The 27,127-nt window shown below is 45.5% G+C and overlaps 2 protein-coding genes across 4 annotated transcripts in view; one reads left to right on the plus strand and one right to left on the minus strand.

Moving 5' to 3' along the window:
* The window catches only part of LOC111252600 (uncharacterized), a 213,519-nt gene that overhangs the window by 74,117 nt on the left and 112,275 nt on the right, over window positions 1–27,127 (minus strand). The window contains exons 2-4 of one of the 2 annotated variants that reach the window (XM_086993923.1): window positions 13,666–14,984; window positions 10,419–10,654; window positions 7,346–10,282 (exon numbers count right to left, since the gene is read on the minus strand). In XM_086993923.1, coding sequence (XP_086850049.1) covers window positions 10,164–10,282; window positions 10,419–10,654; window positions 13,666–14,984 — 1,674 coding nt within the window. In that variant the 3' untranslated portion in view covers window positions 7,346–10,163. Of the gene's footprint in view, window positions 1–7,345; window positions 10,283–10,418; window positions 10,655–13,665; window positions 14,985–27,127 lie in introns of those variants that run through there. The other variant, XM_022810775.2, reaches the window with a different exon arrangement.
* LOC147754800 (uncharacterized) overlaps window positions 1–27,127 on the plus strand; it is a 77,276-nt gene that overhangs the window by 14,820 nt on the left and 35,329 nt on the right. Inside the window, exon 3 of one of the 2 annotated variants that reach the window (XM_086993927.1) lies at window positions 71–297. The exons of the other annotated variant lie outside the window; for it this stretch is intronic. Coding sequence (XP_086850053.1) covers window positions 71–130 — 60 coding nt within the window. The 3' untranslated portion in view covers window positions 131–297. Of the gene's footprint in view, window positions 1–70; window positions 298–27,127 lie in introns of those variants that run through there. 2 annotated transcript variants of the gene reach the window in all.

A 27,127-nucleotide genomic window follows, 5' to 3' on the forward strand; every position in this document is an offset into this window, starting at 1 on the left:
AACTTTTTATTCCTACTTTGTCGCAAATGACTTCGAAAGAACTAATTGCTCACCGGTTATTTAATTACAGCACACTGCGTCAGAAACACTCAGCTTCTGTCATGACGTGCTGCACTCGAAGAGGTGGTAAGCAAACAATAAAATTTATTCGAATTGAAAATATGACTCAAAATGGCGTTGTTTACTACCAAAAAAAAGACGTCACAACGACTGTGAACACAAAGACTACTCCTCGTTATGCTGACACAGTACAGATGTCACGTCACGACAATCATCATTCTTAATAAATATCTTGAAATTTCCTCACTCTATTAAAAAGTGTCGCCTTGTGCATTGGCAGTTCATTGCTGCTATTGATATTTATAATAAGATGTCGAAAAAATACAAGCGAGGGTCACATATTTTCAATTAAGTTACTGCCATTTTAGCGGCGGCGGCGGCGGCAGCGCAGCAGCAGCAGCAGCAGCAGCAGGTGCTCCACTGAACGCCGCATGATTGTTATTATCCTCCATGAGTCACTACTTCGGTTTGTGAAGCTCTTTAGACTCCATTCTACAGTACAGCAATGTAACGAAAGTGCATTATCTGGGCGTAGCTAGACACTAAAAATCGGTGTGCTTCAATTGCTTTGTGCGCGATGGGCGACGGCGTATCTGAGCAGCAGAAGCAGCTGACACAAAAAGGGCATCGTGGTTCGTAAAGGTGAGATACTATGCGTCTATCGTCGGGTGGCAGTTGCGATCGAGCAATAGACCTGCCAAACGAGTCCAAGAAACGACGCAAAAAAAGAAATTTGACGAAATAGATCCTTCGATCAACGTTTGTGTGTGTGTGTGTGTATGATCGACAGCTCCCGTTTACGATGGCGCCTCATACCGGGTCGTCATACTGCGCCGGTTCCTACCCCGCTGTAGCGCTAGCTAACGCAGAGTCGTAACGGATACTCATTGACGGGCGTGAGCCACCAACAAAGCATGAGTGGAACACCGTGTGAACGTTGTTTACTCATTCGACTGGCGCCTTATTTGTGCTCGCATTGAACTGAAGGACATGGGTAAAATCACGTAAGAGACAACGTACAGTAACAATTGATGATGGTGATTACGAAATCTGATCACAGTACGCCGATCTCTCACAAAAACATGGACTTTTAAACGAATGATCAATAGAGCTATCGCTGAGCTGTCTCAGTATCTGGACGACATGATCACTCTGACGACTGATCGCCGCTGTGGCGTCGAGAGCCATTTTTAGCTAGCCTTCATTGATACGGTGACGTCGCCGTGGATCTGCCCATATTGGAGACACGTAACGCAATGCATTATGTGTGGGAATGCGGGCTTGTACTGAAAGGCCCTATCAATAACATGATCATTTCGATGCACTGAGTGACGTTGATTGAATCGGTATCCACACAATGTTGTCTTGGTAAGGTTGGAGGCCGGAAATGGAAATGGCGTGACGGAAATTTATGTTCGAATGGTAACGGTTATAATGAACTTTCGTCAGAGACTTTCACACATTTTGATCCGTAGCATTTAAGCGATTGCTGAAAGTTTTATTATGAGCGACTATAACTTGCCTTTCTTTGGCCGCTTCGCTAACTACATCTGCATCTCATGCTCAGCAGGACAACAGGAAGTGGCATGAGCTGGCTTTAATCCTAAGAGAATCAATAGCCCCATAATGGGTAAAATCATAGCACTCGATCTCGCCATGAGGCATCTCCTACTTGAAAGAATAATAGAAAAACAGAAAAGAGAAATAATATCAAAACAGACTCGTCATCCAAGTTCAACAGCAATCATGGGGTCGGTCTCTGGGGTCATTTAAATGAGTACAGGGATTATGTCCTATTCTTTATAATTGCAGCCGACTGAATTGGGCTTCTAGGGATAAAAGTTCTCGAAGGGCTCAGCGTGTGTGTTTCCTCTACTCACCACATTCTAAATTTTTGAACACTATTACGGATACGATTTGTTTTTTTGTTTTTTTGCTATAAGTGGTAATGCGCCTGTTCGCTGTTTATCAACTCCTCGTCTTCAATGATGCTGCGAGTTTACTCAGGTAAAAATAAGTGCAGGGATTTATAGCTGGCCTTGATACAGTTCGATAGTTAGAATAGAATTCTTGTGACAGAGCAGTGCCGAGCAGACAATAGCGCCTTTTGAGTCGTGTAAAAGTAGAACTACTGATGATCGATCTGCACGTGGAACCATATCGGATATGTACCGCATTCGAAGTTTTAGGGACTGTTCGTGTTCAAGTGTGCTTCATCTGCAGGCGAGACCTTCGACGCTTTCGGTAGAACACGAATGGTGATCGACAACCTAGACTAATATGAGTTACTCCGCAACTTTATGTCAAGGAACTTTGCTTCTCTAGCCGTAGTCTCGTACCTGTAGTCTATTGTGTCAGTCTAAATCATTGCTATCGCCTCCAATATGCAGATTTCGCATATCTAGATGTGTTTAACCGATCGGATACTTTTATCTACTTCACATAATTTATTTGTTCGCGTAGATATCATAGTCGATTCATCACAGGCTGTTGTCTCTACACAAAAACTCCTCACCAACTGAACGAACAGGGTTGCATTACTGTTTATAGAATAATCAAACGGCAATGTAAATTTTTTCTGCTGTTATATTCAATCTGTACCTCTGCGTGGGTATCAGTACAGAGAGCTACGAAGCGCGTGACAGGTGACCCATTAAAAAACAATATGATGAAGTAGCGCGTTTAAACGATAATTATGTTAATGTCGACGATTTTCCGTCAACTTGGCATTATAATATTTCTATCCCGTTGTTTCTTTTTTTTTCGCTTCTGTTTTATTCTCGTGATTATACTATTTACTGCTTTCCGTTGAAGGACTATTTCCGCGGTTAGTGTTTTCAGGTGCCTTGTGTCCTCACACACAACAAACCCTAGTGAGTTATGTATTTTAATATGTACGCGTGATATTATGTAGGCAGGTAACTCTACACAAGGTCCAGCAGTTGACGCTGCAGCTGATCCGCGATAAGCAGCATAGCCTGCGATAGCCTCTAGCGCGGCAGTCACTGCGGAACTCACCGGCCTGACGACGACGATGATGATAACAAGCCATTCTTTCTTACTGATTGAACTGACTTTCACGGTTGCATTTTTAGTTCGTCGTAGATTTATTGTGGCGGTGCTATTGTTTTTCTATTCATTTTTCAATTTTTAGTGTTCAGATTAGTCCTGGGTTGAGCAGGATAGCCAGGCCACACGTCAGAGTCACAAGGGTACGAAAAGCAAGAGAAATCAGGGCGAAAGTGGACAGAAGCACAGCAGCGAACGAATCACTGTGGACGGGACTCAGGACACAGTGTTAGCCAATAGAAGGCTTAGGCAGGACGGTGGCGATCTAGGTATCGTACGGAATAGCAGCAGCTCCGCTACTGCGTCTGCTATTGCTGCCGATCCGTCGCCGCTGCTGCTCTGGTAGCAACAAAATGGTGAGACACACATTGAAACATACAGGCACACATCTGTGTATACCGACGAGATAAACTCATCATACGCGAATATCAGCGTCATAAGGATGCTCTGGATAAACCCTCGGGCACATACAGATGGCCAGATGCTATCGAACAGCGAGAAAGCGACTGATACTGATCGACATCTACGTACGCTACGCTCATAGCAGAACGGCGTCGGATCTTTTGCCAGATATTTCGCTGACTATCTATAAACGAATAATGATGATGGTAAAACAAATGTAGATGCATTAAAGGGCATAAGACGAGAGTAGAATGACCTGTTCGGATTGTGCAAAAGCGGAGCAAACGACCTCAGTTAGAAAATGGCGACGATCTTTTGTTAATGGGTCAGGATTTGCATTTTAGACAGAACTTATTCTAAAATATGATAACAACAACCGTAGATCACAGTAAATAGAGACATGTTCGTAATACAAGCAGGAGGCCAATATAAGTGGATGTCTCCAGCCATCTCAGACCAATTCAATGGTCTTCTGCGAGGTTGGCGCATAAGTGCTCGTGATTTAAATTTCTTCATATACTTTCATATATAATAGTATTTTAAAGTTCCAATTACATTGTTGCGGGTCGTGTCGATTATATACATTAGACTGCATGATGAGTTAGTGGTAAACATCTAGCAAAAACAAATCCCTTACTTGGGGAAAAAGAACGACACATTTTTTTGAGCACCGCTTATCGCAATAGTAGCGGTAGTCGCAGTTTCGACGAGGCCAATAGCGCCACCCAGGCAAGGAGGTCTGAAGCCATCCTTTAGTCATAGTTTAAAGAACCGTCGGCTAAAGTCGTCTATAATGCTGACGCTTGCGTCTTGCGCTGTCTCTCCAGAAGTAACGCATAACTACGTTTAGAGAACCAATTTAAGTTTTAGAGGGGAGCACGTTGCTCTGCAAAAATAAATTGACACACTGTCAACCAGAAGAACATATCAGGCTCAGAAGACTAATGATGATGATGGGCCAAAATACATCAAGCGTCTTGAACAAATGTACCATCTTGGAAAAGGAGAATCTATGGCAACTTCTTCGTATGGCTGGTGCATCCATCCGTTCACCAAGATCCCGAATCATTTGCGTATTATATCCGCCGCTCTAAGATACTTAGTAAACAGCAGGGGAGTAAGTATTTCCACGTGCCGCTTGTACTTCGTTGTTTTAGCTGTTCTTTTATCTATGCTTCTGTCTTCTGTCGGAGATGCACCAAGCTGACCGGCACCGTACCAATGCCATAATCTGACCGTAACATATCTCTGACGCAGTCATGTCCGGTGCCCACAAATCGATCGATGCTCAAACAAGTACAGGCATTAATTCATGAATTGTTGACAGATGGGTACTTCATGGTTGATGGTTACGAGTTTGCCAGTCAGCCGAACGAACGTTGAGGACATAACACATTTTTCACTAGTCTGTTGTTTGCTAACTCGTTCGTTCTCGCGGCCGCTAACGTTGTCGTTAGCGCTATAGCAATTGCTCTGCTACATTCGCAATAGAATCGATCGGCTCTATGTTCAGAGGAAAACATTCACGAGATGACATTAAACTGACAAACCAGTACAGCATCTTAAAAGATTTACTCGTGGGTATCCGTCTGTGCGTCTGTCCAGAAGTCAGGTGACCGATTCAGCGACACAGCGACAAAAAAGTGGCTCCCCAAAAGAAGAAGAGAGGATATACAGGCGATAATTGACAAACAAAATCAAATAGTGTGGACCAGTTCGGAGGAAAAGTTGTAGAAATACCAGCGCAAACATTGTGACGAAATGAACCAGGATTGCCTTCTTCTTTTGGGGAGAGGGGCGCGGGGGGGGGGGGGGGTGGTAGATAGCGGAACGGACAATTATTATCGTGTCCTCTTCTTTCGTCTCCCTTTTTCCATGTTGAAACGATGGCTTGCCTTGCAAAAGACTGTTCAATAAATCAATCAAAAGAGAGGAGTAGCGGGGGAAGAGAGAAGCCCATTCTCGTGTTCAATAACAATCGGACCCACCTGTAATTACACATAAGGCCAGCGGTTCCAGCAGACGTAATAAAACGTTATTCAACGTAAATCTTCTATCTAGTAATGTAACTAACGTTACTGTCATTTGGGATTTTAGACTAGCCGTCATCCCTCCTCGAAAAGGATTGATAGCCGAGACAAAGACTTTTGCAGTGTCCACATAACCTATATCGAAGAGGATTTGGACTATTTATTTGAGCTTTCATCTGCTAACGCTAAAATGATTTCAGATTTGAATGATTCCATTCGCTGAGATCGAAATCTAGTATTTAGCCCCTTATCGTTTAATATAACGGTTTAATTGAAGGATACGCAAGTACACTTCAGTGACACGAAGGATATATATATGTGCGTTTTTTTCTATATATACATATATACGTCATGTACCGCTAGTATATTTAATTTAGTCCCAGTAATTTACGTTGCTACTACCATATAATCGTTGTGCTGGTATCAGTGTATCATCACCCAAATTCATAGCAGCGAGGGGTGGGCGAGTCGTCTGAGCCACGAAACTAGTCATATTGAGGATATACGTAGTACGAAAGCTATTGTGCATGGTGGAGAACTCCACGGAGTCTATAGAGGGAGCCGCATTACTACCGAAGCTATCATTCAAGGCCTAAAAAATGGATCAAGATCTTCTGGTTCGTCGCTAAAGCCCCTAATTGAAACTGGTCATGTACTTTTGCCAGATCCGGTACTAGTTCAAATCCGCTGTTAGCCGCAAGGCGATAGGGGGTAACTTCAAGGCTCATCTGTTCGAACCGTGCTTACGAAAAATACCACCTCACACTAAAGAATATCCAAGAGGTGGTTAAAAACCTAGATGTGTTCATCCAGGAGTAGGAGGTAGTTCGTGCTGTTCCATGTCAGGCTGCCATTTGAGTTTAAGATGCTCATAGAAGGCATCACATAATTGTGCCTGTGTGACGACGACTATATGAATTAGCTGACTGTGGCAATCTGTGAAGCTGGCGATGCTAAACTTGGCCAGAGTATTTGCCGTAGTGCGCCGGTTCGCTTCCCAACACTAACAGTGCATCTGCGTGGCACGGAGCACTAGACTCGTGTCAAACACAAAACTCCTGATGGTGCCCACTATAGAGATCAGCATCTTCAAGTGACGGATATCAGGAGAATATAACAAGCATACAAGCTCATAAAGCTCGATGCAGAAGTAGATGTTCTGAGGTACGTAGCCGTCAACAGGCTCCTATCTCGATGTTCTAGGTATGCAGTCGTTAATAAGCTTCTGTTTCGAACTAAAAATAACACAAGACTGCGGATTGTGCGATTCCAAACCGGAGCGGTAATCACACCGTGTAACTCAGGAAGACATGCAGGAATTTAGAAGCCTTTACGGCAATCGGATACTGAGGCACTTCCATGTTGGGCCCAGTTAACGTTTACAGGTCAGGAAGGTGATGGCCCGTTGTGAAGGTTGCCGAAATTCAAAGCGTAGGGCGCTGGGGTGCGTACGCTTAAGCGTCAATGGATGTGGTCCCAGCGTACAGAACAGATTTTCAAAAAAAAGAAGCTAGCTCAGAATGCAGACGGCCCTAAACCGTATGTTAGGACACATACGTGAATAGCGCGACCAAGAGTTACGAAGCGTACTAATAATGCTTTCAGTCCTAGTTATATATATATTTATTTACAGTTATTTCAAGTATGACAAATAGGACGCCGGTCTCCCGTTGCGGGAACTGCAGTGGTCTTAGAGTGCACGCGTCACCGTTAATGGCAAGGTAAGGCAACAGGTCTTACATAGGGAGTAACATTTATGGAGTGAGAAACTATATCACACAACGCAGAACGACGATGACGATATGCTCTATCATGCTACTGTCTAATAGTTTATATAGTTTCACATAATGGTAAGGGGCATTATTTACTACGCCTATAAGTTTTGCGGAACTGGCTCAACTTCGTTGCATTTATTCCGCAGCGCTAGCCACAAGTGGCAAACCGCGTTCCTGTATTGTCGCTTGTTTAAGTATTCACAGTTACGATCTGATATGGTCAATGTATGACAGCGCACGTGTGCATATGTCAAAGTTCTCGCTTTATTGCGTTTGCTTCTTCGAGGCGGGTTAGAAACTATACTCGAACCCGAACGATCCATGCGCACGTTAACATCGATCTATCTATAATATTCTATAGTACAGTGTAAACTATTTGGAAATGGGTGCCCAGATGGCAAATGGCGATCTATATATTATATTTGCGTTGTATATAAATTGATGTATATATGTCAATTAGCCCCCTTGACACAAACACCCGACTGCAAATCATAGGTGTGGTAAAAGTGTAGAACGACTTTATATTCAAGTACATAGTCTACTTATTTATTTGGACCGACAAAATTACACAGCTAGCACGACCATCGGTGGCATCCTCGACATTTTGCCCGGTCGCGGTTATTGAGTGCGACGTAAATTTTCGGCTTCCTTTACACCTTCAGTAATAATAAGAGCAAAATCGATCAAGAGCGAATCTGGTAATGAAGAAAATAATAATAATAATGCTGCTCTCGTAGCAATCTTCGGTGTTTCATTGTTATAGCGGGGTGGCAATCCGAAGCTACAGTCTTCGATTACTGAACATTAAACTACGGAAGTGATTAAATTATTTCAAAATGGATTTTCTTTGTTTGGTTAAAGTCCAATTGGAGCCTGCTTCACATGTCCTTCTAGATAAGATGGGTAACTGCCCTGGATACTGGAATAATAACTAAACTCGGTTACAATAGTGACCGCGTCTATTTTGTTCAATGAACGTGGCGCTCAACGAAGCTTACTCGCTTATTTACAGGCCACGTACAACATATTATATGTTATTAATAATAACAGATACGTTCTGTGTCAACATTTACGTAACACCTCGTATTTAGCTGACATACAAATGCGTTTACGTCAAACATACATATATACGTTTGCAGAGATCTGATAGGCAAAGCTTTAACGATTGTGATTATACGGTGCGAAAACTAATCCCGTATGTGAGCTGAGGAAATTGGAATTCTCAACGCGCGTCCGCAAGCGTCAAGCGAACAGTAGCTACAAACGGCAGGATCGTCAAAAGGTGACAACTATCCGTCTTTCTGTTGAAGCATCGCAGAAATTCTGGGCAGGCGCGAGCCAGCGCATTCATCTACGTAACCTACTAGTGACCGTTGTAACTACATAGAATGATTACATTTTCACTATTACTGCTACTGCCATGATAATGGAACGGTACGAGCAGAATCGAGCAAATGTCAGGAGCTAAAGTCAAATGATATGACCTCTCACGCCTAACTTTTAATCCCTGTCGAATCGAAGCTCGTGGCATATGCTTCCCATGAACATCGCATCAGATAACACTCATGCTGTAGACGTTACGTCTACGTTATCGCGTCACTGATTGCTTGCGCATCGTTGACGTGCCCAACGCATTAACGTCATACTTGTTCAACTAGAAAATACGCAGTGAGGTCGAAAGCAGCGCGTTTCGTACGTCGGACGCCTTATTTCGGCGGGCTCAAACGACTGTAGTGCTATCGAAAATTTGCTACCGATATCTCACTAGTTATATTCAGTACGTCTCTTTTGCTTGTTGCTAATGGTCCTTCAAGTCAGTAATCCGTTACGGATCTATGCTATGTTTTCCCCGCATGGACTTCGATTATCGTCTAGATCACAGGGGGGTTACCGCTCGTTTGTGGCGATCAGCAATAACATCAATAAAAATGCCGATTACAATAAATATGCTATACAAATTGCTTGAATTTGCGTACCAGGTAGTGTTGGATTAGGGGGGTAGTTTTATTCTCGGTGACACGTACAAATGAAACGCAACGTTGGCCAATACCATGAGGTATCAGCGATAACGAACGGATAGCGAGCAACAAGCAATAGCAGTGAAGTAACAGTTTTCGCTGTTAGAGACAAATGATGAAAACCATAAAATTAGTACATGGATCTAAACCTCTTAGAACCATAATAATGGTAGTGCTACAAATGACACATCCGATCTTTTAGATGTTGCGAGATCTTAACAAAGGGACTTAGTAATTATGAAGACACGCTATCTACGAGGCAATCTTCAAGAACGACCTATGTGTACACGCTACTGCCACTGCTATCATAGGTAATATGAAAGATAAATTCAAGGCAGAAATTTATAGCGTAAAACGAGACAACAGCAGTTTTGTTGTAAAGGTGAGCGTGGAATCTAGTCATGGGATCCGTACGGATTGCAGTGTTACGCAGGACGTGGAATAAAAATTAGGCTAATTTTACTTATATAAGTGTTACTATAAGTAGTAGCCGCGAGGTGCTAAGCTGACAACATACAGGCATGTTTTTTGGATGACGCTGGACCAATGATGAGGGCCGGACAAATGATTGTCAAGTAAAGCAGTTACCCTAAAAGGGTTTTCGGAGCGACTCAATGCAACTGACGCCTGACGCCATTGTCAGAATTACGTCCGATCAAGCATTTCGACAAAACTAATTCGGAGACGATTCTTTAAAAAATAAAAAGGGGAGCACATATTTTTGAGGCTAGACGTGATTAATTTTACGTTTCCTCTTCTTTGTAACAGCTTCGATTTAATGCCGAGTGTTGGAGTCCGTCGTACCACGGTCAGGGGACACGCGGTGATACCAAGACAAACGAGTTGTACAGTTTCTTTAAAGCGCTTTGCCGTGTTCGATATGGGCACACAAGCAGGAATTCATAAGTCCTCTCGAAAATCCTGTAATCTACAGTCAAAGTGTGCAATATCCGTGAAAATTTAGCATCTTCATACCTAATTTACTACCAATGAAACACATCTATTTGCAACAATGGCAACAACATTTTTTATCGAAGCGGAGAAAACAAGCTCAGAACACTTACTATCATCATCGATATCTGGTCGATTCCGTTCTTTGTCGTTGGTCGACGATTCACTGTTGGAGTTTGCGGAGTGTTTGACGGTATGTTTGTGGCTTTGGCCAAGCAGGTGACTGATGATTGAGCTCAGTTTGCCCTGTGTCAGTGGCAGCGTTTGCTGTTGTTGCTCATGATTTTCACTGCCACTCCCAATGGCCGAATCCCGAGCCGAGTTCCGATCCAAAGAACCACGCCTTCGCCTGAAAAGAGACGCCGCACAGTTCCGATAGACATGTTAAAGGTAAACAATGTAACCTAGAACGCGCCAGTGTCATTCCCCTTAGGCCATACGATGGTCCTTGACCAATGGGCACATCCAACGTATAGCTAGAGTAGAAAGCTGTCTGCTACGTGGATAACTTTTGGCGCGCCTGAACCATTGCTAGATTACACCCATACCCATTGTCCACAGCGGACGCATAATTTCTACTTCGTTTGGCGCGCTCGTTTAAAATCCGTGTACCTAATTTATATTATTATTATTATTATTACACGAATTCCCTGTTGCTTCTAATGGAGAGCAATAATAAGCTGCACCACTTTTCGATACGAGGCAGCGAACTGCCTACAAGGCGACTCCGACGGCGCGACAAAGACACCTTATTTAAAATGAACCTTGCATTAAATCCACGACGATTTATTATAGCTATGCTATGAAACGGAATGCACATTATGGGCCATAGTAGAGCCTTCTGCTGTTGCCATAAATCAATGAATACTGTATAATAATTTATGACGCCTGCAGCAATGCTGCGTATTGTATCTTGCAATCGATAGAACCACAGCGGGCATAGATGCGGAGAGTCAGAAAACACGGATCGACTACTCTGTATGGCAAACATCTTTACTAGATTATAATATATTAGTAATCTTGCTAAAAATAAAACACATTAACAAAAACTATGCCGCTAATGGCCAACTGTAAATTTTCCCCCGACATAAACGCGGCTCGATAGGCAACTAGCGAAGACGATTGCACAGGTAACCGTACGTGTTATACTAGGAATTTTTTAAGATCAATGAAAAACTAAATAGAGTTATTTCTTCAGTACCTAGAAATGATCTCATTCACAAAGAACAGAATTTCCAACCCATTGCCACGGATAACGCTCACTCGTTTCTAATGCTATAATAGCAATAACAATAAATAATTATCTTGGCATAAACGCTTCGGTGATACGCAGACAGCCCTACGTTCGCTACTGCCAATCAACAGGGTAAGTCAGTCCACAAAAACACATCTCTGACTTTCTATTCGGAACGTATTTTCGGTATACGAAGCTATGTTGTCACAGTCTAAAGCATACTGATCATGTTTCGTCACTTCCAGAAATCCGAAAATTTGTTGTTTCCTGTCCATTTAAGGTGTAGCGTGTTTTTTACAAAGAGGAATGTGCCGTTAGCTCCCCACAACTTATCAGCTAGTTCTTGACCCCCCACACACAGTTCTGTTGCCGCTCTAAGTACACTTGAGCTGATATTAGTCAAGGAAACAAATGCAATACTGCCTAGATCTGCATTCGAAAGCATCAGCTTCCCTCGTACTTTACGATACTTCTCCGAAACACCGACGAACTTTTCGTTCGCCGTCAAAGGAGCGGTAAAAGGAACATATTATTACGTTACTTAATTCATTATATTTGAAAGGATTTTTTCGTGCATTTTCACAACGTTGTAGATGACCGCACTGAAATTTGCTCGTAGCAGTAGCGACTTTAGTGGTCTACAGCGCGGGCAAAGCATTTTTTACATAAGCAGATCTTCGATGACGTTTTCCCAAGGAGATAGTAGATCCAAATTCGAATTTGAAGGCAGGCATAATGACACCGCACCGTGAGCGAATTTCTGTTAAATCGAACACTCGAAAGCGTAGAACTGAAGCGCCCGCTTCACGAGGTAGTGAAGGAAGGAATAGGCAATCTTCTGTCAAATTGCACGCAAGCACGTGAGAAGAGCCAATCTAGACGTGTCTACTTCGTCGTCGATTGTCCGAAAAATAGAACGATATTGCGAATGCTACCTGTTACGTTTACGAATTGACCTTTGTCGTTGTTACAGTCTTTCTGTCGCTGTCTAAAATTTAATCAAAAAATAGTCATCTGCTGGCGAAAAAAAGGTGACAGCTCTAATTGATTTAAAGACATAGAACGCCTATACTGCCTCCGCCCCATGTCGCAAATGGCTCAAAGTATCTGTCTGTGTAGGTATCAGTTGTAAGAAAAATAAGTATCCATCAGGTGCCCATGTCAATCGGCCGCTCTGGTAGTGGTCACCTTTCGTAACAGACGGAACGACCGGCATCTTCAGCTACAAGCATTATTTCGATCTCTTTTTCTGGCGTTGTACACCCTTCTGTCTAAAATAGATCAGAACGACGAATCGGAACGCCAAAGCTAAATGCAGCCTCACTGCTGAAAGACCTCCTGTGCCCATTACGCATCGTTGACGCGACAAATGAGCCCGACAAACGTCTCCGTGCGGCCAAACGCCATCAACTGTTTACTTCCATAATCATAATTGTATCGGCTAATAGCAGTATTTGTGCGGACCGGACGACGAGAAAAATGGCATTGCCCAAACATTTACGAAACAACACAGTACAATCTTGTCCGTTCGTTCTTTTCTGTTCGCTTTATCCGCCGGGTAGTGTGGGAGTGTCACCTATCTAAGCTATGATTCGCCTGCGCCTTCCCTTCAGATGGCGCGCAAGAAGGTCTTCCATTTATATCCGGCACCTACTAGTATTATAGGCCCATATCGTTCTGCTCTTGTTAACGGCGCACCGTTATCATGCCTATGACTCTATACGCAGTGTATTAGAAAGGAGCATTTTTAATTGAACCTACCGCGCTAGATGTTACGGGAGGCAACTAATAGTAGGTATTTCGATGCTAGTGCTTAGTAAACTTAGCTTGCCTGCGGTATTCAGGAGTGTTGAAGGCCGACTCCTGAACCGCTGAAAAATTTGGCATATCTATAAAGAGTTTTGCCAAAAACATGATAGCTACGCTGCAATTTAGTTATTTGCCATGAGGGTAAATGCTAGCTTGCGGATCGTTCACCTCACGTAATCGGATCAGGTGAGTTAGCCTGCATGCTGTATGTATTGTTCCATGTCCGAAACGTTCGCTCGTTCAAAGTGTCAACTACTGTAGACTTGTGTATATTATGCTCTACAATTAGTTAGTTAATACCTATTCTGAATACGTACATGGCGCGGCCTTCGGAGTCATCGTCGTCGCTTAGGTCGTTATTTGTGTTGTTGTCTTTAGCTGCGGCGGCGATGACAAGGCGACGGTGCTTGTTGACGTTCTCAGTGTCTGTGGCGCAGCGCGATTGATGGTCACTGGCCACTCGGTCGCCTGTAACGTTGTCATCCGTGGATAGAGAGGCTTCCATGGCACTGAGGGCGGCCCTGGCTTGGTCCCCCCTCCCCGACGCCCCCGTGCTGTCTTCTGCTGCTGTTGCTAAGTCATCAGCTACAAGATCATCATTAGTATCAGCATTCTCATCATCATCGACACCAGCGTCCTCTCCGCGAAGGCGGCGGCGGCGACGGCGATCGACGGTGTGGTCATCTTCTAGATCATCAGTTTCACCATTATCAACGTTGTCATTGTCTACATCGTTTTCGTTCCCGTCCTCGTGATCCTCGATACGACGACGATTTTTTCTACTTCTTAGTTCTGTTCTATCTGCATTTATGTCACGATCAATAATGTCTTCATCATCATCTTCCATGTCATCAACAACGTCGTCATCATCACGGGCATCATCATCATCATCATCGTCGTCGTCGTCGTCATTGTCTTCATCACGGTCATAATGGCTACTATCGGTGATGTGGTCAGCAACGCCGGCGGCTCTACTAACAGTGGTTTTAGCGTGCTCAATGTCGAGGTGGTGGAGTTGACGATGATCGCTTCGTCGGGTGGACCTCGACTGAGTCCGGTCTCGATTTTCACCTATGCTTAAGACCGACAGACCATTACCATCGGTTCGGAGTCGTCGACTTGAATTCCGATGAACATCGACGCTAAGCAGGTCAGAATCGTTGCTGCCGTTTTGGGTACCGCCTCCGCTAATGCTTGAACCAGTTGTGCTGGTGGTACCGCTATGGCCGCCGCCCAAAAAATAGCTAGCAGCCTGAGCGGCGGCACGCAGCTGCTGCGGGGACAGCAGCTGTTGTGATGCCCGCAGTTGCTGCGGGAGCTGTGAATGGTGATGGGGCGATTGCAGGTGGGAGCCTTGCAGGTGGGGGAGCGCCGCCAGGGCGGCCGTGGGCGGGCGTAAAGCCGCCGGGACCGCGGGAGCCGCTGACGCCCCTACAGAGGCCGCGGGGGCGCCGAGACCCCCCAGCGCCGCTAGACCCCCCACGCCGACCGGGCTATGATGCCCGAGCGTTTTCTGCATGTTCTGTAGCAACGAAGGGTAGAGGTTGTGGTACACGCCGCTCAGCAGGGCCTGGGAGAGCTGCTCTTCGCTAAGCAGGCGACTCGTCGAGCCCTTGTCCGCGCTCTCAGCATCTCCCTGCGAGAAAAAGCGTACAAAACACAGAAAGACACAACAAGAAAAAGGGAGAAGGAGAGAGAGAGAGAGAGAGAGACAGAGAGAGAGAGAGAGAAAGAGAAAGAGACAAATGGGCGTTAAAAAGGAAAAAGCAACAAGGGCGTTCGCCAGTCTGGTGAAAAATCGGCGGAGTAGTAGTAATGGGAATAATTGCGCCCGATAGATACAATGCCAACGCAGTTCCGAGCGTAAAACTTGAAATACAAGTTAAGTTACTGTCTAATGTAATAATGACTAATATTGGTTCGAAATGTAACATTTGAAGCACTTAGTAGTATACATAATAACTTATGTCCTTGTGTCATTTATTGATCGGACTTAATACATCTCCAAGTAATCATATATTACTATATGTCATCCATGCTGCGTGAATATTAATAAGTGTTAACTGATTTTTTATATCGAATAAGTATTACATCGGTGCTGGGAAAGTTTTATCAACCATCTTGATAATATATGATACGCATAGAGTCTCTTTACGTCGAACGTTATGAAGGCCTAATAATGTGCTAAATTAACGTACTTTATTGCGTATTTTCTATTAGAGTAACTCGTAGTAACGAGAAGCACCAATAGCCGTTGCTTGTCGAAACGCGTTCCTGCTTCTTTGGATATCACCCTTGAAAGAAGTTTGCAAGTTTAAGTTCGTTTACCAAGTTCGTCCCTCTTCCGCCTCTGCCTTGTGCTTAACCAGAAGATTGTAGCTAATATTCGATTCGTTGGCCGATAACAACCGACACATCTACATACATCAAAACCGTTTCGCTAAATACAAAATGCAAACATTTTTTTTTTAATATCGCCTATCTCATTCTATTACATCGGTGCTTACCTTTTACAGTATCATTTTTTCTTTTTGACTTATCTTTCTTTTTGATACAATTTGTCTTGCGGACGTAGGCACTTACGGGTCCGCTACTTCTGGAGTGTACCCACCGCTATTTACCAGTAGCCATAAGTGTCGCGAGTAGATCTGTTTTCTCTATTCGCAAATAGCCATGTTGGTCTTTATAGTTGGTTATTAAATAAAATAATCACGTTTTTAATATTTTTTACGAATATTTGCTGGCGTCTACTATGGCGGCCGCTGCATTTACGATTGCGACTGCCTTAACGAAATGGCCTCGTTGTTGCTACTGCTGTTGCCTCCGCTCTAAGGTGGTCGGTCTCGTGCCAGACAGACCATTCCGGCGATCTCATTTCGCGACGGTTGTTCTCATGCGAACGCCGTCCCCAGGCGGGAATCGCGAGGTTGATCATGCCGCCGCCGCCACTGTCCCCGCTGTCTCACGTAAGACTGACGATATGAGATGCTTCTGTGGAGCCGCTATACGAACGAAGTGTGTGGCGTCTGTTTTATCACTACAGACGCTACCGACATAGCACCAGTGTGCGTCATATGGCATATACATACATATATATATATACACAGAGACAGATCCTCTAGCGAACCAGTGGCGCCGGCGCTGACGATAAGCTGTCAGGCATTTTACATTCAATTTTTGGTGTTATTGTTAACCGATGCAATAGACATTATTATCATCAGCATCATCATAATCATTTTTATCGTTACAACAAAGTAGATACAAGTCCTTGTAAAAACAGTTGAAACGGAGACAAGACGGCGAAGTGAAGGAATTGACCCTGCTAGACGGCTTGCCATCAGATCGCTTCTCGATAGACTGAGTGCTGAAAATAGTTGGCAGCAGTAGCATTTTCCGCCAGTGATTCAGCAATATAGGAAAGGTTCTCCCTTTTTTAAGACGAAGATGGCTTTTCTCTTTTGGCGTATCGTACAATTTGAACATCTTTGTTCCATCCTTTCACTATCACCGTTTCTAATTACTATTACTTTTGCCCGCTTCGTCCATCCCTATTTTTCACTTAGATATTACTTCATGACTTTGTATCTTATAGTAAGTTTCGCTCAGCCCAACCGAACTGTTTTTATTGATTATTTTCTAGGAACTAGTCTACTCGTAACGTGTATTTGTATTCGTGCGTACGCAATAGACTGCGTATTGATACAACAACTGCTCTGCTATAACACTCACCAAAGGTAACAAAAGGCATTTTTTGTAAATAAACAAAAAATAACCTGTTATCTCTGTCTGCACCGGTAAAATTTCCAATTTCGAATCCGATGAAGTCACTCAGCAGTTACGGCTTGCCCACTCGTACATTTGTATTAGGGTATAGGATCAAGTTGTACAAGCTCACTGCTACCCGGTGGGTTACTATCGTTAACTTGGGCGTATTGCCAGCTACTATAGCCGGGGTATTGATTCCGTTGAGTTTCGATCGTAAACCTTGGCGTAAATAATAATATTAATAATAATAACGGCGATAAGAAATCAGCGGTAATAGGGTTGGCGATCGCCATCGTCAAGGTTTGGCTATTATTGAAAAAAATCACGCTCTAAAAATCCGATATAGGTTTACATGGGTCCATAAAACGTGTGTGAATACAGATACGCAGTCTGGTAGGTGTCCGTGTGCTATTCTAGTATTTTTTCTATATTAAAGGTAGATAGATAGATAGAAAAACACATGAGGATTCAGCAATGATTTCTCTATGAGCAGTTGTCACAGAGAGAAGAAGGCCTGAGACGGCCAGCGAACTACGACAATTGTTTGTCTACCACTTGCTGTCGTCGTTGTATATTGAATTTTTGTTTGAGTTGTTGAGCTGAAATACACCGTAGCTACACCGACAGTCGGTGGAAGTTGGTGGTGCCGTTTTACGAGCAGCGAGAGGTACATTGTACGACGGATTTGAGCGTAATCTTTTCCCCGGCAAAGGGTAGATTGTACGGTCGACGGTGGACAAGCGTAGAAACATGAGAAGCCGGCCAGCTCCAGAGGCGTCTGCGCGTACGTGTCTACTACTCTAAACTAGTTTTTCAGAAAAACATTCAAACGTATGAATGAAACAGCAACAATACTACAAGAGCTACCCCTGTTTCTAGTTCAGATCGCTGTTGCCGTCGTGTCGCTAATTGTCGTCAACGTAGGAACTACCTCGATGCTCGACGTAATATGCGCCATTAATGTAATACGTTAGGAAAACGTTCGTATGAGAAACGCGCACGTTCAGCGAAGTCTGCCTCTTGAAAACAACTTTGGCTTTTGTAAACAGTCCTGGCTTACAGTCACTTGTTATTATTTGCTCTGTCCGTAATTACGTGCAAGCGCGTGCGGCCTGCCTCGACCTTTACGCAATTAAGATTGGCGATAAATGCTCCCCCTGAAAAATCCTACAAATCTCTGTTTCAGCGTACGTATCTAAAAACGTATTGTTAATGCAGGGCAAATGATCATATCTGCCTTTAATACTATCAATCGAGGCGCATCAGTGACTATGATCAATATCGGCGTATTGAATGTGGTAAGCGCTTTCGTACAGCTCTCTCTTTCATCGCTTTTCCCCTCTTTCCTTATCGCTTTAAACACAGAAGTTCATGGATTTGAGCTTTTATCAATTGGGCTTAGCTACTAGCTATCTACCGAAGGGGGAACGTCAATAAAATTTGAAAATGAATCACTGACACATTAGCAGCTACTTGAGTATGACATGCGTTTTATAGTGATGAGTCTTAATTTATCCGTTATCCGGTCGTTACGGCTGGACCTAAAATGCATAGAGTATATACATATATATATATATATATATATATATGGACAAAAAAATTGTTTTCTTTGTTGATGTGTATTGCAAAAGGCTTATTGCCCTGAGTTGTTGTTGTTAACAAATATACACGTACGAAAATAAATTATAGTATAATGCATGATAAATATAACACTGCTTGCGAGCACGAATAACAGTAATAATATTTATTATTTCTTAGTTATGCCTAAATGATAGGCCCGCTTTTTCATTGCAATCAATATAGGATTACGTTTCAAAACGCTGGTGGCTCTCAGACGAAAGAAACGATGAGTCATAGCCGGTGGCGCCTTCCGTGGCGAACGGCATAAGCTCGCTCTAACTTGCTTCGCTAAGAAGCCACGGGTGGCGCCACAAGCGCTGTTTTATCGCGACAAACTGGCGCTTTAATTCCCAACCCCCTTCTCCCCTTTGCCGAATGAATATATTCAAACTTTAGATCTACGACTGACTTTTCGTATAATTATGCGGCGGTAATAGCGCGTGTATACGGTTGACTCGCTCGTATATTGCCATATGAGGTCGCCTCCTTTCACTTGGCTAGAGAGATCGAGCGAAATCGTGTCCTCTGTTTCGTGTTACGCGAAACCCGGCACTGACCGAAACAGCGCAATTGAGGTAGAAGCAAGATTTAATTTGCACGCATAAAAAATTATACGTTTTCAGTTTCAATTTGAGCGTCTTGAAGCGTGTTTAATCTTGAGAACTTCGACCTGGGATATCTTTTTTTCGTTTCGGTGCTTCTATTTTGATTCATACAGAGATCCTAGAGCTCTGACATAGACCGGCCTTCTGGCTAAAGACCACGGATGCGCACGAATTCGATATTCTTAACATAGCCCATAGACTTCCATTAACAGACGAATTTTTAAACTTCGCGAACAAATGTCAACAATAAATTGAATTTGCATTTAAGTTAGTTTGGCCAGCTTGATACGTACATTGGTAAATACCGGTGGCAACAATACGAAGTATCTGAGCCGTTCTCATTTCAGGAGCGTTTTTACTCTAGACAATCCTTACCCGGGAATAATTGTGCCCTCGCAAACCGGAACAGACTCGTTCGACCGTTCAGACTTCGAGTGATTCAAACTCATAGAGCATATTTTCAAAAGTATCCTTATTGTGTTCTGGCACGTATTGAATTGATCGTTGCACTTCACTGAGATTATCCGTTATATGTGTACACTGCATAACGCTGCAGCCGTTGTGCCTCGTATACCTATATATTCACCTGCCTTTAAAGGTAACGATGACTGTCGTGACTTCATGTCTCCTAGAGAGATATGAGGCAGCAAATTGTCTCATTTAATTAGCTTTCACGTACTTGTCTCGGATTTTTTGCTGCAACACACATTACCGTACATCTTACAGAAATTGCTATGATTACTATGGACTGGGAACAAGCTGTACAAATCTACTACCCGCTCCAGGGGTTTTGTTTCTTGTTGATATTATTAGTACCAGTTCCAACATTCCTTTGGCATACGGTTACCCTGCGTTTGAGCAGATTACGAGGCATAAGCAGCAAGCCCATTCAACACCATCATACTCACCCCTATGACAATTGTACTACCCCTCACTGAGTAAACATAACATGGTCGGTATCATCACAATCCTGTCCAACATGGAAATGCCTCGTTCTGTTTACCATTGTCATGTTCTTTTTTTCTGGAAAATTCGCCACCATTTGACTCTGGTGTACTTCAAGGCTAGAAAAGGCTATACTAGGCGAGATTAGATTGGCGGGCAGAAGCACAAGTAATGTTGTCAACCAAACACAAATCAGCTACCCGCTTCTTTGCTCGTTTTGACCGAAAATCGCTGTTTTTGCCGCCTCTGTTCTGTTTCATTCTGCCGTCATCGTCGTGTCGTCGGCGGTCGCTCGGTCTGTCGGCCGTCGTCCGTTCGTCAGCTTCTTCGTTTTCTGCTGTCTTGCGTTCGCTCGAGCAGTGGCAGCAGACGGTGGCTTGGGACGCCCTCGCGGGCCGGCCCGGTCCGGCTTAGGCCTGCGTCCATCGCGGAGCGCCCATTTGTTGGCGCGCCCCGCCCGTTTTCCGTCGGTGTCCCGCCTCCTGCCGGCTCCGGCTCCTCCGCCTTCCTCCGTCTCTGGTCCCTCGCCCGTCGTCACAGCACCACCATCATTGATGGATACAGTCTGTTTGCCGCCGTCCCGTGGCAGCAGCAGTACCGCCGTCATCTCCGTAAACGCGCCTTCGCTCCAATACCCCCCTCGTCCCCCACCGCTTCTTTGCTTTTCATTGCTCTGGTCCCGCAGCAGCTTCCCCCGCCCCCCTGTTCCCACGCTCTCCGCTCGCCGGCACATTCTTCCGCCCTTCATCCGCCTTTGCTCAACAGACCCGACGGCAAAGCTGACGTTATTCTGGGATTCTACTGGTTTCGTACTCTGCCGTACAACTGCTGCTAGCTGCCGACTTTCTGCTATCGAGCGAGAATTTTTACGGAGCAGAGCGGAGTAGCGCACCCGCAGGCCGTCCGTGGGCGGACCATGCGGGGCTTCTGCCAAAACCTCCCAACTCTCTTCAGAACACCGACGACCTCCTGTCTGCCTGTTCGCTGACTGTTCTCCGATTCCATGAACTCCGCACATCCTAGACAGACCCATTCGAAACTGGACTGATTCCCGTACGAAAAGCAGCCAATACCACGAACCAGGTCTGACTCAGTCTAACTATGATTTTTGTGTACGCTATCGACTGCCTGGATACCATCCAAAGTTAGCGTGGGTCTGTGGTGGGTAGTCGCTGACTGCAACGTTCCAGTTCTCTTCTCTACACTTCGTTAGACGTCACTCCAGTGCGAGGCGCACCGCGTGTTTGTAGCTGTTTGTACGACCATCGACTTTTACCGTCTACAGGCCTGGGGTTGCCTTCTCGCCCGCCAAGATTTGGTGGGGGGCTAGTGACGCGCCGAGGCGGGTAACTGTGAAAGAGGTGAGTCGCGGGTTAAACCCAGCGGATGTGTCGGGCTGGGGACTGTGCGGCTGGTGGGTGTGGGGCAGAAGGCTCGGAAGTGCTGCGCTTCGAGACGACGACGACGACGACGAGGACGGTGACGGCTGCTCCAGCGGCGAGGGGCGCGGCTAGTTGTAAAAATGTTTGATATTCATTGGTGAGAAGGCGGGAGCTCAGAAGCTGCGCGCGAGGGCTGTTCACGCCGCCGCAGCCGCCGTCGACCGCGACGACGACGACGGGAAAGGGTGTAGCAGGAGGTGGGTCCACAGTCGACAGCAGCAGCGGCGACAACAGTAGTAGCTAACAAGTACGGAACGCTCAACGAGTTGGCGGCTGGAGTTCGCACGAGACAGCGAGCAACAACCGCAAAGTGGAGCGGACATATCGTGGAGTGCCAACTGTCGCGCCCGAAGCACAACGTCGTAGCGCTAATCGTTAAATGTGCCCTGTAGTTAATGTCATGCTGGCAGTATAGTGACCGTGATGCAGAACATTATTGTCGAATAGTGACGAAGTTTTTTTCAGCTATAGCATCCATTAAAGCAGTAGCAGCGCCAGGGCAACTTGCTGAAGTAACTGGGGCGGGTCTCCCGAGAATAGTGCAGTTGGCCAATCAGCCACGCGGGATGACACAGCTCTACTTATAGGAACGGGCCGATAAGTTAAACAGCGGCTGACGAGATCGGTGGGCCATTGAAGCTGTCATCACTACTTCTACTGAAACATCGACAGTAGCTGTAGTCGCACATGAAAAGTAGGCGAACTAGACGGGCAGAACTAAACGCCCATCCTACTGAAAACTGAGCCAACTCGGACGACGCTCCGAGACATGGAATAGGCAAGCTTCCAGCCACCAGCCCATATTAGCTTACGGCACTCCTTGAAGGTTTAATACAGATTGCAATTGAAAACAAATGTGAATGACCTAATCGTGGTCGTCGGCGGCAGGCGAATGAATTTCAATCTGTGCAGTTAACAGGAGAGAACAGTGAAGGCCAATAGTGTATACTGTATGAGCTGTCGTAGAGGAAAAGCTTCTTTAGTTATATAGACAGAACTGTTCATTGGATAATTTCAATTAGCCGGTGCTCATGTACTAATGTTAATCACTTTGGTCAATATATAGACGAAGAAGCGTAATCTGAATATATACAACGATTGCATTTATATTAGGTCTTAGATTATAGCGTAAAACGTATCCAAGCTGTTCGTCATTTTCTCAACGAACCACGGTCAGAGTCACGTGCCCTTGTATCAGAAAGCAATACCTTCGTGCTTTTGCTCTAACGAATTTCCATCTAGTTACTCGACCTTCTCAGCAATGCGTAGCTCATGCCTCATGTCATCCTTTTGCGCTTAATTCTCCTCTAAAACGTCGTTCTCCCGGCTGTCCTATCTCCCTCACCCATTAACCCTCTATGTTCCCGATTGGACCAATTTTTGGCTAGGGCTCACTTCCCCTCGCAGGCTCGGTCATCTACGCTCGGCTTGATTTTCTCGAGCTCGTTTTCGGATTTCTTTCTGCAGTCGCTGACAGGGAGTGACGGAACGATGATAGCTCAATGGATAAAGCGAGAGTCGTCGTTTCCGCTATCCCAATTCGATTGGATTGAAAGGTTAGACGACTTGCTACACGCAGAGCAGACTGTCGCAACCAATTGGCACGGCAAAAAGAAGTCAGAGGCGCGGCGACGCTGTCAAGTTCCGACATTCGGCGGAAGGCGAAGACCGACAGTCGGGACCTCCCCGCTGTTGCGGGCTGTTATACGCGACGAGTATAGTCACACAGACAGCGAAAGCGAGAAAAAGAAACAGAGAGAGAGCCCTTAGGCCGTCGTCGCCGTTACACTCGACAGCGCCTCGTCCGCCGGTCGTTCGGCCGGTCGGGCGAATGTTCGAGGGCAAAGGCAGACCCGGGAAGGGCTGGTTGCGTTAACAGCAAAGGTGAAGCAAATAAAAACGGCTAATTATCGCCTGTTTTTATGAGGTGCTACTGCAGCCGTTGCTGCTGCTGCAACCAGCAATGGAAGGCGCCACCTCGACCCAGTGGCTGCGCCCAACGCTCCCGAAGTCCCGTTGACTAAAACACAGTTGATCGCACTCTTCTCTCCTGACCGAGGCAACTGGATCAGAGCTAGTGAACAGCACCTTCGTATGCTCCGTATTTACCCCATCCTCTGCAGACCCGACCGCTGCCCAGAACACCTTTTGAGAAAGGAGCTTTGGCCTGCTCCCGGCAAACTGCATCTGAGGCAGTTGGCGGAAGGGGTAGTGAGTATGGAGTTAACGTGAACCTGTGGGTGTCTGTTGGTGGACCATGGGAGAGCCTGCTATCTTCAGTACTTGCAATGGCGGCAGAGCCACTCACTGAGCAGTAATGCTCTGCTAGCAGCAGCAGCAGTAAAGCCCAAGGGTGAACTCCGGGAGTTCACATTTTTAGCCCTTGCTAGGAGCCAGCCGGTGCCGATGGTAGTAGCGGCCGCAATGGGTCGATCGAATCGTCGTCGCGGCAGCTTGCCGCCGCTGCCGCTTGCAGCCGGACATTGCAACTGCGAGTGGCAGCAGGAATCGTGTCGGCCCGAGTCGGTCACCACTATCGCTACCACAGTAAGCCTGACCACCCATAAGGGAAGTAGGGGCTATTGATTGGACAAATTGTGGCTCGGTCGTGCTTGGCCTCGTCCCGTAGCACTCTACTTCTGGGCTCCAGCTACTGGACACTGCCTGCTATGAAGGCTACTGTTGCTACTGCCGCCTCAAATCCTAAATAACGCAAAACAGCGACATACGAATCACGCTAAAGCCAGCACAGAATCACACACAGTAACCCAGAAAAAATTAAACTACTGATCATAGTAGTGCGTCGACGTATTATACGTTATTTGAGAACACTAATACTGCCGACCCTTCGGGACACGTTTGGAGATTTAGTCTCAACAATGCCGTTTGCAATGCATAATGCGAAAAAAAAAACACCTTATGAAGCAATGGAAAACTAGCACTCCCCAGACTGCCATATAAAAAAGGATAATAATGTGATTACTTTCCAGGTTAACAACTGTGAGAATAGCAATTGTGATTTGTATAACGAACAAAAATTGTGATATTTAAATTTTAGCTCATTAAATTAAAATTTAGGAATCACAATTTTAGCTCACAGTACATCGTCCCTTTGATTCGTGCCGGCACGATCTAATGTTGAGATGAGTAAAACGACCTAAACTTTTCTGCTAGCCTATCAGCTGACTAGAAGCAACCGCTTCGTTGAGGGTTAAGTGAATAAGCCTTAAATGGGCAGGACCACATGAAGTAAGCGACGCCCAAGCTTGCGCCTCATCCTAAGCCACAAATTTATCGTCCATTCAGTGTTCTGTATGAGCTTTCTGCTCGCTGGCCTTATGGCCATCGAACTTCGTTTCGGGGTGCAAGCGAAGAGGCTACGATCGTCGCTTCGACACGGAACTATCGCTTTATGTAAAACAAGAAGAAGCGTCTGGACTTCTAGAATAAGATAGGATTGGGGTCGAAGCGTATTGTCAAAAACAAGTCGAACCATCAAATGCCAGAAAACATCAAAGGCCCGTATACGTCGGATATACGCTGGCAAGTGTACCCCTAAGGAACTACAAGCTGGTTACGGACGGTCTCTACATGAGGCGAGACGATAGCCAAGACAGACGTTCAAATGGCAGCAGCAGCTGCCCGAATAGGTCGTGCCGTATTGCTTATCCATCGCAGTGGTCTACTTTTAGATAGAAAAAGCAAGAAACGGCAACGACTGCAAGCGGCAGCTGCTGTATCGGCAGTCCCGGCCAGGGGTTTGCAGCGCATGAGGGGGGGGGGGGGGTACGTGAAGAGTGAGTAGGCGCCTTTGCTCTTCAGTAATGCCTGAGTCGGGTTCGTTTCGTCGACGGTGTGTCTATGGCGGCGACATCGAAGGAAAGTGCAGAGTGCTCGCCCGCTGCTCTGTACTTTATTTATTGGCCGACGAGACTAGCCCTGCTTGGCGGCAACGTCGATGCTGCTGATGTCGGTCCTGCTACATCGAATTTATACGCTTTTAGCTGGCAACGGCTAGCCGCTAAGGCACGGACGATGAAAACGAGCACGACGGTGCCGCCACACTACGCCATGCGACAACCGCTACTAAGTAAAGGCAGTACAGTGACATAGTTCGCAGGGTCTACCCTAACCATTACCTAGCGCTACCTTTTATCCATCCGGTCAGTCAGTGTGTATCCATATAGAATCTGCTAGGAGAAGGGAGCGGACTAACCCGAACTGTGCTCGCCATCCTCGTGAGCATCCCCCGGTTTTCGAGGAGAACAGCTCTACTTCGGCGACACGGTGATACTATCGCTAGTCGTCCAGTACTATCGAGGAGGTGGTCTAGGATCGTAGCAAAACCAGTACGCTGCCACTGCTGTTGCTATAGGACGTTCGGAGGCGCAAGATCTAGACACTCCGAGCAGTCGTAGTAGTTGTAGTAGCAGCATGTGAAAAACGTGCTCCTTTCACAGGCCACATAGCCGGCTCGCTAAGCCAGGTCAGTTTTGGCCGAGACAAGAAGGGGATGGATCGTCAACACCTTCCGACACGAGGTTCCTTTTTGTTCTGAGAGTAGTTCCTCTGACGATTCGAGCTGTGCGTGCATCGATGAGAAAACGTTAGCAAGGAGGGCTCAAAGGGGCTATGAGAAGACAATGCTGTCAGCCGTAGGTAGCTACACCTCGATACAGTGGCCAAGGGCCGGCATCCGTGGACAACTGGCTCGTTGTTAGAGGGCGTGCCTGTACAGGAGAACACAAGGACCAGGCACTCTCCTACTATTACTGTTACTGATCCGCTTTCAAGACGAGCGAACGTGCGCGCTCGCTCACTTGTAGCCGTTTCGGCTCCTGCTGGTTTGCGTTCGATGAGTCGGTGACGTGAAAATATCACTCGCATTCCCGGCCCCACATGCGATTCTTCGGAATAACGGAAGAAACGAGGATAACGTGAAGAGTCGGTTTGGCTAGATTGGACGAAACACAGGAAAGAAGAGATGAAGAAGGAAGGTGTGCATCAAGCAATCCGCTGAGACGAGCATTCCCGGGGGAACGAAAAGATGGATCTAGCAAGCCTTTCAGCGCTTCTTGACAGAATACCTTAACAGACGAATACCACACATAAACTAGCTATAGGGAAAAGCGGACAGGGAGAAACCATGTAATCGCCGCTGGTACAATTTGTTCCAAGTATTATTTTTCTCAGATTATCACATACGTAGTTTCGTTGCCAAAGAAAAGATAGCCGAGATAATTTCTCGATAAAGACTAGCTTTATCGTACTTAAGTTGAGGTGTAATATAATATGTGATTTAGTATGTGTATAGTAGTATCAGGACTCTGTCGAGATTGCAGCAAGTTACAAGTGGCTGATAGCATTCTATAAGCTTACCTGCAAAAAAAAAAAGATATATA

Source organism: Varroa destructor, unplaced genomic scaffold, assembly GCF_002443255.2.
Source record: "Varroa destructor unplaced genomic scaffold, Vdes_3.0 BEIS01000006.1, whole genome shotgun sequence".
In the NCBI taxonomy this organism is placed as follows: domain Eukaryota; kingdom Metazoa; phylum Arthropoda; class Arachnida; order Mesostigmata; family Varroidae; genus Varroa; species Varroa destructor.